The 12,693-nt window shown below is 66.2% G+C and overlaps 3 protein-coding genes across 4 annotated transcripts in view; 2 read left to right on the top strand and 1 right to left on the bottom strand.

Moving 5' to 3' along the window:
• Positions 1 to 2,161, top strand: part of GRWD1 (glutamate rich WD repeat containing 1) — a 12,450-nt gene extending 10,289 nt beyond the window's left edge. Inside the window, exons 2-4 of the mRNA XM_034757684.1 lie at positions 186 to 384; positions 524 to 721; positions 943 to 2,161. Of these exons, the coding sequence (XP_034613575.1) occupies positions 186 to 384; positions 524 to 721; positions 943 to 1,257 (712 nt within the window). The 3' untranslated portion in view covers positions 1,258 to 2,161. The remainder of the gene's footprint in view (positions 1 to 185; positions 385 to 523; positions 722 to 942) is intronic.
• Positions 2,114 to 5,030, bottom strand: TSEN34 (tRNA splicing endonuclease subunit 34). The gene is made up of 5 exons (XM_034757712.1): positions 4,878 to 5,030; positions 3,924 to 4,191; positions 3,553 to 3,700; positions 2,889 to 3,143; positions 2,114 to 2,657 (listed from the first exon to the last, which is right to left on the bottom strand). The coding sequence occupies exons 2-5, from the start codon at positions 4,176 to 4,178 to the stop codon at positions 2,470 to 2,472; spliced, it is 846 nt and encodes a 281-aa protein (XP_034613603.1). The 5' UTR covers positions 4,179 to 4,191; positions 4,878 to 5,030; the 3' UTR covers positions 2,114 to 2,469.
• A 58-nt stretch (positions 5,031 to 5,088) lies between these two features.
• On the top strand, positions 5,089 to 12,478 carry MBOAT7 (membrane bound O-acyltransferase domain containing 7). Of its 2 annotated transcripts, none has more exons than XM_034757710.1 (8): positions 5,089 to 5,264; positions 6,750 to 6,832; positions 7,481 to 7,610; positions 8,212 to 8,338; positions 9,283 to 9,439; positions 9,716 to 10,067; positions 10,363 to 10,551; positions 11,152 to 12,478. In XM_034757710.1, exons 2-8 carry the CDS (start codon positions 6,757 to 6,759, stop codon positions 11,522 to 11,524), a joined length of 1,404 nt encoding a protein of 467 aa, XP_034613601.1. In that variant the 5' UTR covers positions 5,089 to 5,264; positions 6,750 to 6,756; the 3' UTR covers positions 11,525 to 12,478. The 2 variants fall into 2 exon arrangements, with proteins under 2 accessions (XP_034613601.1, XP_034613602.1); XM_034757711.1 differs by having other exon boundaries at positions 6,747 to 6,832.
• The last annotated feature ends 215 nt before the right edge of the window (positions 12,479 to 12,693 follow it).

Below are 12,693 nucleotides of genomic sequence, written 5' to 3'. Positions count from 1 at the left end.
CGCTGGCTGGGCTGAGGGTGACGGGGGCTGCGGGTCGGGGTTGAGGGGCGCTGGCTGGGCTGAGGGTGACGGGGGCTGCGGGTCGGGGTTGAGGGGCGCTGGATGGGCTGAGGGTGACGGGGGCTGCGGGTCGGGGTTGAGGGGCGCTGGCTGGGCCGGGGGTGATGGGGGCTGCGGGTCGGGAGTGAGGGGCACTGGCTGGGGCAGCTCCCTGAGACCCTAGCTCTGCCCCCACCCCCAGGCCGTCTTGTGACCGGTGACTCAAACAAGAACATTCACCTGTGGAGCCCCAAGGCGGACGGGACGTGGCACGTGGACCAGCGCCCCTTCACCGCCCACACCGCCTCTGTGGAGGACCTGCAGTGGTCACCGACGGAAGCGACGGTGAGTGGCAGCCCTACCAGGAGAAACAGGATACTGGGGTAGATGGGCCTGTGGGGCTGATCCGGAGGGGCGGGGTGGGATACCGGGGTAGATGGGCCCCTGGCAGGTGACCACGCTGCCCTGACCCCCTCTCGCCCAGGTGTTTGCCTCGTGCTCGGCGGACGGGTCCATCCGGGTGTGGGATGTGCGGGCAGCGCCGGGCCGGGCCTGCATGCTGACAGCCAGCCAGGCCCACACCAGCGACGTCAACGTCATCAGCTGGAACCGCCATGAGCCCTTCCTCCTCAGCGGGGGGGACGACGGGGCCCTGCGCGTCTGGGACCTGCGCCTCTTCCAGGTCAGTGCCCCCCACGGACTCCCCCTGACTGCCGGTGCCCCTCACTCCCGACCCGCAGCCCCTGCTAGCCCAGCCCTGGGCTCCAGCAGTTCTGCCGGTGCCCCTCACTCCCGACCTGCAGCCCCCGGTAGCCTGGCCCTTCCCCCCTCCCCCCCCAGCCCTGCCAGTGCACCTCACTCCCCACCCGCAGCCCCCCTCACTGCTGCCCTCTCCCCCCACAGACAGGCACGAGCGTGGCGACCTTCAAGCAGCACACGGCGCCCATCACCTCGGTGGAGTGGCACCCCACGGACGGGGGGGTGTTCGCGGCCGCAGGTGCGGACAACCAGGTGACCCAGTGGGACCTGGCGGTGGAGCGGGACCAGGAGGGGGAGAGCGAGGATGACCCAGCCCTGGCCTCCATCCCCCCCCAGTTGCTCTTCGTGCACCAGGGAGAGACGGACATCAAGGAGCTGCACTGGCACCCTCAGTGCCCGGGGGTCCTGATCACCACCGCCCTGTCCGGCTTCACCGTCTTCCGCACCATAAGTGTCTGACGGGCAGAGCCTGGCTTGCGGGGAGCCTCCCCCTTGCAGATGGACCATTCCAGCTGTCTGCTGCTTCCATTGCACAGAATCGGGAGAAAGCTTTGGGGGTGTGTGTGTGGGGAATTGTCTGCTCCATGTAGTGGCTGCTACCATTGCACAGGCAAGAAGGGGATCCCAAGATGAGGCAACACAAACTTTTCCCCCTCCTTACTCCATGCAGTTGGACCGTTCCAGTTAGTGGCTGCTACCATTGCATGAAATGGGGTGGGGAGACAATGTGCTTCCATATTTGGTGTTATCCACCTCCTCCTTGCAGATGGACTATTCCAACTGCTACCATTGGTCAGAATTTGGGGGTTGGTGGTGTCTGGACCTGGACCTGGACCTTTTCATTCTGCATTGGGGGGGGGCATGCCTCCAGAAAATGCACTGTTCTGCAGTTTGTTTTGGGGAGCTACCATCTAATGTGGAGATGGGGGGGCTGATTTCAAGCTAGTTTCCCCCTCAGTTATACATGGTTTGGTCTGAATTTGGTTGCTACTACTTGGGGGGGGGGTCATCACCCCCATTCTATTGAGAGAAATGGATTGTTCCGGAGGCTACCAATGGGGAGCTAGCTCCCAGGGGGTGCACAAATCCCTGGGGTGGGGGAATGGGACACAGACCCCCAGATGCAGAGAGGGGGCAGGGGAAAACTTGCATCCATGGGGGGGGGGGGGTCCACAGCCAGGCCCCTCCCACTTTAACCCCAGATTGGGGGAGGGGTCCACTATCTCTCTCGCCCCCCACCCATGAACGCCTCTGGGCAGGGAGGGGGCCCTGCCTGCGGCAGGGTGGGGTGGGGGGGGTTAGTACATACTATCTATTTTCTGGCAAGTTCAGTTTTAATTAAAGAAAAAAACTTCATAACCTACTGGAGTCTGGTCAGTCTTGGGAGGGGGGGGGAGCACCTCCCAGCTTGGACTGTGCCCTCCCGAACCACAGCCCCTCCTTATCTGTGCCCTGTCCCGCCCCTCCCCGGCTCTGCTAGTGCCCCTCACTCCTGAGGTGCAGCCCTGGGCTCCCCCACCCCTGCAGTTCTGCTGCTGCCTCGTTCCCCGCTCGGCCCCAGGGCCGGCAGACACCCCCAGCAGCGTCCCCTCCTGCCCCGGGGGGAGGGGTACTCAGTGCCTGGCTGGGAGTGGATTGTGCCCCCCAGTTCCCGGCTGTCCCCCGCGGGGGTCACTGCAACCCGCTCCATTGCAGGGAGGTGAAGGCGAGGGCGCCGTCTGCACCCGGCGAGCAGAGCAGCAGGGTCTTCTTGACGCTGGTGCCCAGGCGGGCGGCAGCCACCAGGGCACGGAGCGGGAGAGGGGCTCCCGGGGGGCAGCACAGCGCTATGTAGTGGGCATGGAACCGCAGGGGGTCACCTGCAGGGGAGAGGCCGAAGGGGGAGGGGTCAGGCCAGCTGCCCCTTTCCCTGCCCCACCCCCTCCAATCCTCCCCTCTACTCCCTTCCCTGAGCACCCCCAACCCATCCCCTCCCCCACTTCTGGGGCCTGCAATGCCCCCGCCCCCCACCCACCTTCATGCACCCCTCCCCAGGGCTGGTCAGCTCCCCCTGACCCATTTCCCCTAGGCTCCCTCCCCCCCCCACCTACCTGGGTACACAAGGAAGTCTCCCCCAAACTTGCTCCCTCCGGACAGGTAGTAGCTCCTGTCCCACAGCTCACGGAAGACGCGGTACCGGGCCTCATGGGCTGGGCGGCCGGCGTGAGGCCAGTCCGGGGAGGGTGAGGTCCAGTCCACCTGCTCGACCCGCCCTGGGCGCTGCCGCGCCGTGGGCAGCTGGACCATCATGGAGCCGTGGGGCAGGACGAAGGGCGAATCCAGGAGCCCCGAATCCTCCACCGTGTCTGGGAGTGGGGAGAGCAACAGGCTAGGAGAAGTTCAGGCCGGAGTGCAGCTGCCTCTGGGGTGGGGCACGAGAGCTGGTTATATGGGGACACCTCGCCCAGCACTAGGATGCAGCCCCTCTGGGGTGGGCATGGGGGTTGGATATCCGGGGAGCCCTTGCAAGGCGCTGGGACATGGCCCCTCGGGGTGGGCATGGGGGCTGGGTATACGGGGACCCAGCACTGGGACGTGGGCACGGGGGCTGGGTATACGGGGGGCTTGGTGCTTATCCACAAATGAGACCCAGCAGAGGCCCCCGGGGCCCAGCACTGACAAAACGGGGACAGCGCCTCCTACTAACCCCCCCCCCCCCTTCTCTGCAGCCCCTGGGTTTCCCTAGCAGGTCTCCCCTCTGAGACCCAGCCCCACCTGGCGTCTCCCCGCGCTGCTCTCTGCGGCGGGCTCGGCCCTGGGCGATGCGCTCGGCCAGCAGGGCCCCCCTCTCTGCCCCAGCCAGGCGCTGCTGCTCCTGGTAGCTCTCTTCCAGCTCCCGCTGGTAGGCCTCCACCTCGGCTGCCTGGGTTCGAGGGAGAGGGGGTTAGCTCCGGTATGGGGCGCACGGCACAGCCATCTCCCCACAGGATCCCCACCCCAAACATGCTCCGCCCCCCTGCCCGAGCTGGTGCCCCCCCCAGAGGGAAAAGGCCCTGGGCCCCATTCTGTGATCCACTGACCCAGCCAGTCCCCGCCCTGGGGCTGGATCGGCACCCCCCAGAGGAGCAAGGCCCAAGGTCCCTCACCTGGGTCGGTTCCTCCCCCTCCGCCGGGGGCTGGGTCTCGGTGCCCCTCACCAGGACAGCTGCGCCCAGCTCGGCAAGCAGCCGGGCCTCCTCGGGGAGCAGCTGCAGGGGGAGGCCCAGGCGGGCGTTCTGCCGGGGCTTGCGGGCCAGCGCCCCCACCAGGTTCCCCACCAGCCGGAACCGCTCACGGATCTCTCGGGCGTCCTCCGCGCTCCAGACGAGAGCCGCCCCCTCCAGCACGTGGATCCGGATCATGGCGCCGCAGCAGCTGCAGGGAGGAGAGCGGCGAGAGTGGGGGACGCAGCCCCTCTGGGGCAGGGCGTGGGGGCTGGTTATACCGGGACCCCTCGCCCAGTACTGAGATGCGGCCACTTCTGGGGCAGAGCACCACAATCCCCGCATGCTCTGGGGCAGGGGGTGCTGCACTCCCATCATGCCCTGAGACTAGGGCCCCACTGCCAGGGCCAGGGCCAGGGCCAGGCCCCCAGCCCAGGCAGAGGACAATCTCAGCATGCCCCAGGCATGGGGGGGGGGGGGGAAAGGTGTGCACTGCAATCCCATCATGCTTTGGGGCAAGGGGTGCCACTATCCCAGCATGCCCCTGGGCTAGGATGGCCAAGCGGGGCTGATGCCCCAGAGGATGCTGGGAAAGCCCCTTTTCAGGGAGTCTGGTTCTGGCCACAAGATGGGAATCCCTTTAAAGGGCCACACCCACCCACACCAAACCACGCCCACTGCCCCAAGGCATTCTGGGAGTCCCATTCTTAAAAAACCTCCATTAACACCCCTCCCCCCCCCCCCCCCCCCCCCCCCACAAACACACAAAGGATTTTGGGAAACAGTTTCTTAAAGGGCCACGCACGCATCTATACCAAACCCTGCTTCTTTCCCCCAGGGCATTGTGGGTAATCTCTTCTCCAAGGGCTACACCCCCCCATTCCCCAACTCACTCACCTTCACCCCTGGGCTCCCGGCACCCAGCTCTGGGGTGGGCCTGGGGGGTGTTTGCAAAGCAAACTGGCTGGTCCCTCTCTCTGCTCCTGCAAGGCGAGGGGGGGCGGGGTTCTCGCAGCTGAGCGACGGCCCCATTGGCCAATACCCGAGGAGGGGTAGAGAGTGGAGGGGGGGTTGCAAATTGCAGGGCCCAATGGGTGCAGGGCGCGGAGGAAGTGAACTGGGGGCGGGCGGGTAGCCCGGCAGCAAAGTGAGGGAATCGCTCGCAGGGGTGTGAATCCGTGCAAAGGAGCCCCCAGGGGGTGTGAATCCGTGCAAAGGTGCCCCAGGGGTGTGAATTTTGCACTGACCCCCCCCCCCATCGGGAGAAGTTGGTGCTGGGTGCTGGTGAGTAACGCTGTGAACTTGGGGGCTGCGGGGCTGCACTTGAAGTGTGGGGAGGGGGGAGAAACTCCAGGGTGTTTCCCATCCCCACCTGATGTGGAGTTCCCACTACTTCTAAGCCCCCCGTCTGCCCCTCGGGCCGGACTGTTCATCTGGGGTTGAGCTGCAGCGGGTGGGAGCTGTGTGTCTGTTCTGTTTGTACTGCGCCTGGCGCAATGGGTGTGGGGCTACGAGCTACTGTAATACACCTAAAAAATAACGTACAGCGCCTGGCGTAATGGGTGCGGGGCTAGGAATTAAGGTAATACACCTAAAAAATAACGTACAGCGCCTGGCGCAATGGGTGTGGGGCTAGGAATTAAGGTAATACACCTAAAAAATAACGTACAGCGCCTGGCGCAATGGGTGTGGGGCTAGGAATTAAGGTAATACACCTAAAAAATAACGTACAGTGCCTGGCGCAATGGGTGCGGGGCTAGGAATTAAGGTAATACACCTAAAATAACGTACAGTGCCTGGCGCAATGCGGGGTCTGGTCTGGGATGAGGGACCCTAGGAGTGCCCCTAATGGAGAGGATTAATAGGTGTGGGGAGATTAAATGGGGAGGCACCTGTACCCCTCTCTCCCCAGCACCAGCAATGGCTAATGTGGGGGGTGAACTGCATGGATTAGAGACTGGAAGGGATTAAGGCAGCTAGTGGCCCGGGGTTTAGCTGGAGGTGGAGGGAGCAGGGGGCCCATGTGGGATAGAACTCGGGGGGCCCAGCCCTCACCCCCCTGCTCTAACCACTAGACCCCACTTGCGGAGGGGTTCGTGCTGGGGGGGCTGAAGGGAAGGTGAGGAAGGAGAGTGAATGTGGCTGTGCCGCTCGGTGTGGAGGGGGAGGGGGCTGGGCAGTGGTCACTGGGGGGTGACAGGGCAGTTTGATAGTCCCTAGTGGGAGAACTGGGGGGTAGGTAACGGCCCGGCAGAGGCTGTGCACCCCCCAGAGCCAAGGACACCCCGCTGCTGCACTGCCCCCACTGCTCCCCATTCTACCTCACTTATGCACTGAGCCCCCCCCCACGCAGCCCCCCACTTTGCTGTCTTAGCGCCCACCCCCCAAGGCTGGGTCTCTGTGGCCCGTCCAGCCCATAGCCACTTGGCTGTGGGGAGGCCAGGGGGCACCCAGATGGGTTGGGCGATGGGGGCTCCTGGGAGTGGGGCTGAGACTCGGCAAACTCGATGCACTCCCCAGGCCGTGGAATGAGAGCAACGGAAGCCAGCTGCTGCCAGCGCCCCTAGTGGGGAGAGGCCCTGTGCCCCATTCCCCGCCCCCCCCCCCCCCGAGCCAGCCAGTCCCTGCCGTGGGGCTGGATCTCCCCTCCCTGCGCTTCCCCTACCACCTGTAGAGGAGCTGAGCCCTCAGCGCCCCCTGCAGCCGCTGCGCTCCAGTGGGGTGGGTGATCTGTGGAACTGCCCAACACTGTTTTTCCTCCCCCGGCAGAGCTGGGATGACCCCAGAGGAATGGACCTACCTGGCCGTTCTGCTTTTCTCTATCCCCATTGGCTTTGTCTTCAAGAGAGGGGGTGAGTGACTCTGACTGGGGGGGGGGGGCAACTCTGGCCCCTCCCCTTCATGCCATTACTGGGTGGGACAGGGATTGGGGCTAGAAAAAGTCCCACCAAAGAGACCCCCCCCCTTTCCCTCCAACAAGGGCCCTTCCCCCCATTCCCTCCGGTGTGCCCCACCCAGCCCAGTCTGGGGTTTCCTCACCTCAGCTTCCTCTTGCAAGATTTCCTCTCTCCATTCCGGTTCGGGGGGGGGGGGGGGGGGGGGGGGTGGGGCGGGGGTTGGGTTGTGTCTCGAGCTAGAATGGGTCTGGAGGTATTTTAGGGGGGCTGGCGCGTGGGGGCGGGGGACCCTGGCACTAGCTTCCCCCTGCCAGTCTTGTAGTAGAAGCTCCTGGACTCTGGGGTCCCATCGATAGGGGATGGGATGGGATCCCCACCTCCTGAGCTCCCTTGTGCCCCATTCCCTGTCCCCCAAGCCAGCCACCCCCCCCCTCCCCAAGGCTGGATGGGAGCCGGCACCTCCTAGAGGGGAGAGGCCCCATACCCCAGTCCCCGCCCGGGTCGCCCGAAGTCCCAGCTGACTTTGCTCCCGGGGGTCTCGGTGGGAAGGGAGCTGGGATCTAACCTGTGTCTCTTTCCTCCCCTCCTCCTCCTCCCCCCCAGGACACCAAGTGAAGCAGTTTGGGGGGGCAGCTGTGGGGCTGCTCCTGACGCTGGTCACCTGCAACATCCACACCTTGCACTCCCTGGTCACCATCCTGGGCACATGGGTCATCCTCAGCCTCTCCCCAAGGTAAGGAAGGAGCTAGGACACCTGGGAGAGGAGTGAGGTCTAGTGGGTAGAGTGTGTGTGATTTTGGGAGCTGTGGACAAGGTGGGGGGGCTGATGAGAGCAGGGGATTCTGGGAGCTGGGAGCGGTTGGGGGAGAGCGGAGGGGAGCAGGAGATTCTGTGAACCGCGAGAGGGTGGAGGGGCGACAGAAGCAGGGGTTTCTGGGAGTCAGGAGCAGTTGGGGGGTGATGGGAGCAGGGGATTCTGGGAACCGTGAGGAGTTGGGGGGGGCAGAGCAGAGCAGGGGATTCTGGGAGCCAGGAGGGAGTGAGGGGGCAGAGCGGAGCAGGGGATTCTGGGAGCCAGGAGGGGTTGGGGGGGTGATGGGAGCAGGGGATTCTGGGAATCAGGAGGGGTTCAGGGGGGTGATGGGAGCAGGGGAGTCTGGGAGCCGGGAGGGGTTGGGGGTGTGTGTGACGGGAGCAGGGGATTCTGGGAGCCGGGAAGGGTTGGGGGGGTGGTGACGGGAGCAGGGGATTCTGGGAGCCGGGAGGGGTTGGGGGGTGGTGACGGGAGCAGGGGATCTGGGACTGTGGCCAATTAACCCGCCCTCTGCCGCCAGGTCCTGTCACTACCTGACCCTCGGCTGGACCTTCTCCTACCTGCTCTTCTTCCGGACGGTGACTTTCTTCGGGCTGCCGGCCCCCACCCCCTTCACCAACGCTGTGCAGCTGCTGCTGACCCTCAAGGTGCTGCAGGGGGTGGGGTGGGGCAGGGAGGCTCAGCAGGGGGCGCTCTGCGCTCCTGGTCACTGCTGGCCCCTCTGGGGCACTACGGGGTGCCGTGCCATGGTGCCGGGGGGCGCTGTGCTGCGGCAGTGGGGCACTAGGGGGCGCTGTGCCGTGGGACGGGGGTGGCGCTATGCCACGGCGGCGGGGCTCTAGGGGGCGTTGTGCTGGGGTGGGAGGGGATGCCGTACTGCAGCGGTGGGGCACTAGGGGTGCTGTGCTGCGGGGTGTGGGGGGTGCCATGGCGGTGGGGCGCTAGGGGGCACTATGCTGTGGCCACGGGGCACTAGGGGGTGCTGTGCTGCAGTGGCGGGGCGCCGGGTGGTGCTGGGGCGTCAGGGGTGTGGCGGCAGGGCATGTGGGGCCCTGTGGTGTGGTGGTGAGGCACGTGTGTGGTGTGTGTGGGATTTTGGGAGCTGTGGACGAGGTGGGGGGCTGATGAGAGCAGGGGATTCTGGGAGCCGGGAGCGGTTGGGGGAGAGCAGTGCCGTGGGGCATGTGGGGGCCCTGTGGTGTGGTGGTGAGGCACTAGGGGGCGCGGTGCCGTAGGGTGTGGAGGGTGCAGTGCAGTGGGGTGTGGGGGGTGTGGTGGTGGGGCGTGTGGTGTGGTGGTGAGGCACGAGGGGGCGTGGTGATGGGGTGTGTGGTGTGGTGGTGAGGCACTAGGGGGCGCGGTGGCGTGGGGGGCGTGGTGGTGGGGCGTGTGGTGTGGTGGTGAGGCACTAGGGGGCGCGGTGCCGTGGGGCGTGGGGGGCGTGGTGGTGGGGCATGTGGTGTGGTGGTGAGGCACTAGGGGGTGTGGTGGTGGGGCGTGTGGTGTGGTGGTGAGGCACGAGGGGGGCGCGGTGCCGTGGCGGTGGTCCCGTAGGGGGCGCTCACCCCGTGGGTTGCTCCCCCTGCCCTAGATGGTGAGCCTGGCCAATGAGGTGCAGGAGATCAGCCAGGCCAAGAAGCAGGACGTCACCTCGTTCGCCAAGGGCCCCGCGATTGGGCTGATCCCCAGCGTGCCGGGGCTGGGCCCGATCCTCTGCTACAGTTACTGCTACGTGGGGCTCATGACAGGTACGGGGGGGCGGGCGGACACCTGGGTTCTCTGCCTGGCTCTGCGAGGGGAGTGGGGGCTAGTGGTTAGAGCAGGGGGGGGAGGTGGGAGCCAGGACGCCGGGGTTCTCTCCCCAGCTCTGTGGTGGGAGGGGGTCCAGCTGGAGTCTTTTCCACTGTTAACCGTTAACTGCATTTCTCTCCTTTTCCCCCCTTTCGTTCTTTCCTCCCTCCGGCCTCCTTCCTCGTCTGCCCCCCTCCTCCCCCGTCACCCTCCATCCCCATACGCACCCCCAGGCCCCTTCTACCGTTACAGGACCCACCTGGACTGGCTACAGCAGCCGGACTCGCAGGCCATCCCCAGCTGGCGCCCTCTGCTGGCGCGGGCCAGGCTGGTCCCGGTCTACGGGCTGCTCTTCCTGGGGGCAGCCCGGCTCTTCCCGCTGGAGTACGTGCGGAGCGAGGCCTTCGCCGCCCGGGCGCTGCCCTTCCGCCTCTTCTACATGGTGCCCGTCTTCTTCGTCTTCCGCATGCGCTTCTACGTGGCCTGGCTCTGCGCCGAGTGTGCCTGCATTGCCGCCGCCTTCGGGGCCTACCCCACGGCCGCCCGCGCCCGCCCCGGCGGGGGCCCCACCACCTACTGTCCCAGGTGCACCCACGGGCCTGCCTCTCCAGGGCGCCAGCTCCCACCCAGCCCCAGGGCAGGGAATGGGGCGCTGGCCCCCGATCCGGCCCCAGGGCAGGGACTGGCTGGCTCAGGGGGGCGGGAAATGGGGCCCGGGGCCTGTCCTCTCTGGGGGGCGCCAGCTCCCATCCGGCCCCAGGGCGGGGACTGGCTGGCTCAGGGGGGCGGGAAATGGGGCCCGGGGCCTGTCCCCTCTAAGGGGTGCTGGCTCCCATCCGGCCCTGGGATCCCTGTCACTGACTGCTCTCCCCCACCCCAGGGCGGAGGAGGGGGCGCCAGGGGTGGCTCCCCCCGAGTATGACTACGAGACCATCAAGAACATCGACCCGTACGGCACCGACTTCTGCGTGCGGGTGCGGGACGGCATGCGGTACTGGAACATGAGTGTGCAGTGGTGGCTGGCCCAGTACATCTACAAGAGCGCCCCCTTCCGCTCCTACGTCATGAGGTGGGGGGCGCGGGGAGCCATGAGGGGGAGACTATGGGCGGGGCTCGAAGATCCCTGGGTTGGGGGTCTCGTGGGGACGCTCACAGATCAGGTGGAGAGGGTCACGGGGGGGCTTGGAGATCCTGGGGAAGGGGGTCAGATGGGGGGCTCGGAGATCTGATAGGGTTATGTGTGTGTGGGGGTGGCTTGTGGCGGGGGGAGGTTGAAGGACCCAATATGAGGCATGAAGGGGAAATCGTGGGCGGGGGGGTGTCTCATGGGGAGGGAACGTGAATACCAGGGGGAGGGGGAGTCATGGAGGGNGTGGGTGGGGGGGGGTGGTTGGGGGGGGGGGGGGGGGGGGGGGGGGGGGGGGGGGTGTCTCATGGGGAGGGAACGTGAATACCAGGGGGAGGGGGAGTCATGGAGGGGGCTCATAGACACGAAGGAATAGAGGTGAAATCTCTGGGGGCTTCAAACAGGGGGGTCTTGGGAACATGGGGGAGGGAGACTCACGAGGCTGGGGGAGCCCAATTGGGGGTGGGGGAGCCATGCACACGGGGGGGGGGGGGTCAGCGCCCCCCCCCCCAGCTAACCCCGCCCTCCGTTCCCCCCCCCCAGGAGCGGCTGGACCATGCTGATCTCGGCCTATTGGCACGGCCTGCACCCCGGTTACTACCTCAGCTTCCTGACCATCCCGCTGTGCCTGGCGGCCGAGGGGGCGATGGAGGCCGGGCTGCGGGGGCGCCGGGGGGCGGCGCCGGAGTCCGACCGCTCCTGGGGCGCCTGGGTGCACTGGTTCCTCAAGATGCGGGCGTACGACTACATGTGCATGGGCTTCGTGCTGCTGGAGCTGGGCGCCACCCTGCAGTACTGGCGTTCCGTCTACTTCTGCGTCCACCTGGGCGCCCTGGCCCTGCTGCTCCTGGGCCGCGCCCTGCCCCGGCCTGCCCCCCGGGCCCCCTCCGCCCCCGAGGGGCCGCACCGCGAGTGAGGGGCCGGGGGAGCCCCCCTCCCACTGCCCCCACGGCCAGGACCTCTGGGCCCCCTGGATCCCTCCCCTATGGGCCCTGGGGGGGCAGGGAGTAGCCACACCCTGGGGGCTGGGAACAGGACCCACACATCAGCTCTGTGCTGGCCATGGAGGGGGGAAGGGCATAGGCAAATGGGGTGGCCCCCCATCTTCCCCACTCTACAGGCCCCCACCTCTCCTTCTGGCTGGCTGGGAGGCGGAGGGAGAATGTGCCCCACACTTCCTTTGGCGGGGAGGGAGAGACATTGATCCACTACTATGCTTCCCCCAAGGGTTCTGGCAGGCCTGCCCTTCCCCCACTCCTGGGGGGGGTAGGAGCCCTTCCCCCACATAGGCTGGAGATTCTCCCCCCTCCCCCTCCGGCAAGACCCCCACATAAGAGGGTGTTTTCTACCCCTCCCCCCCAGCTGATGCTACACTGTGGCCTTAGATGAGGGGGTCTCAAACTGGGGGTTGGGACCCCTCAGGGGGTCGTGAGATTATTACATGCGGGGGGGGGGGTTGCGAGCTGTCAGCCTCCACCCCAAACCCTGCTCTGCCTCCAGCATTTATAATAGTGTTCAATATTTAAAACAGTGTTTTTAATGTGTGTGGGGGGGTCACACGCGGAGGCTTGCGGTGTGAAAGGGGGCACTAGTACAAAAGTGTGAGAAGCACTGCCTTAAAGGGACCAGCCTCCAAATAGCGGGTGGGGGGTGGGAAGAGAGTTCCCCGCCCCCATTGTAAGCCAGGATTCCCCCCCCGCCCCATCTGATGTGAAACAAGTTGGCACGTTCTCAGGCAGAGCCTGAAGGGACCACAAAACTCCCCACCCCCAACCAGCTTGCTGGGGGGGGGTCCCCCAGCATCGGCAGCTGGTCTGTGCTTAGCTGGGGGGTGGGGGGAGTTGGGGTGCGGGGGGGGGTTGGCAGAATCCCGCTCGGAGGTCTCTGTTCCTTTCCTGTGCTATTAACCACTGGGGGGGGGGCTGATGCGGGGGCTCGGCGGAGGTGGGGAGAGGGAAGTGGAAGGCGCTGAAGGGGGGCAGCTGGGGGGGCAGGAGGGCTCAGGACGGGGGGGGTCTCCTGTATCGCCCCCCCACCGGTTGTATTGCCATGACGCGGGGGCGGCAGCTGAAGCAAATAAAAGAC

Source organism: Trachemys scripta, unplaced genomic scaffold (genome assembly GCF_013100865.1).
Source record: "Trachemys scripta elegans isolate TJP31775 unplaced genomic scaffold, CAS_Tse_1.0 scaffold_30, whole genome shotgun sequence".
Classification (NCBI taxonomy): domain Eukaryota; kingdom Metazoa; phylum Chordata; order Testudines; family Emydidae; genus Trachemys; species Trachemys scripta.
This window is presented reverse-complemented; position numbering and strand designations above follow the sequence as displayed.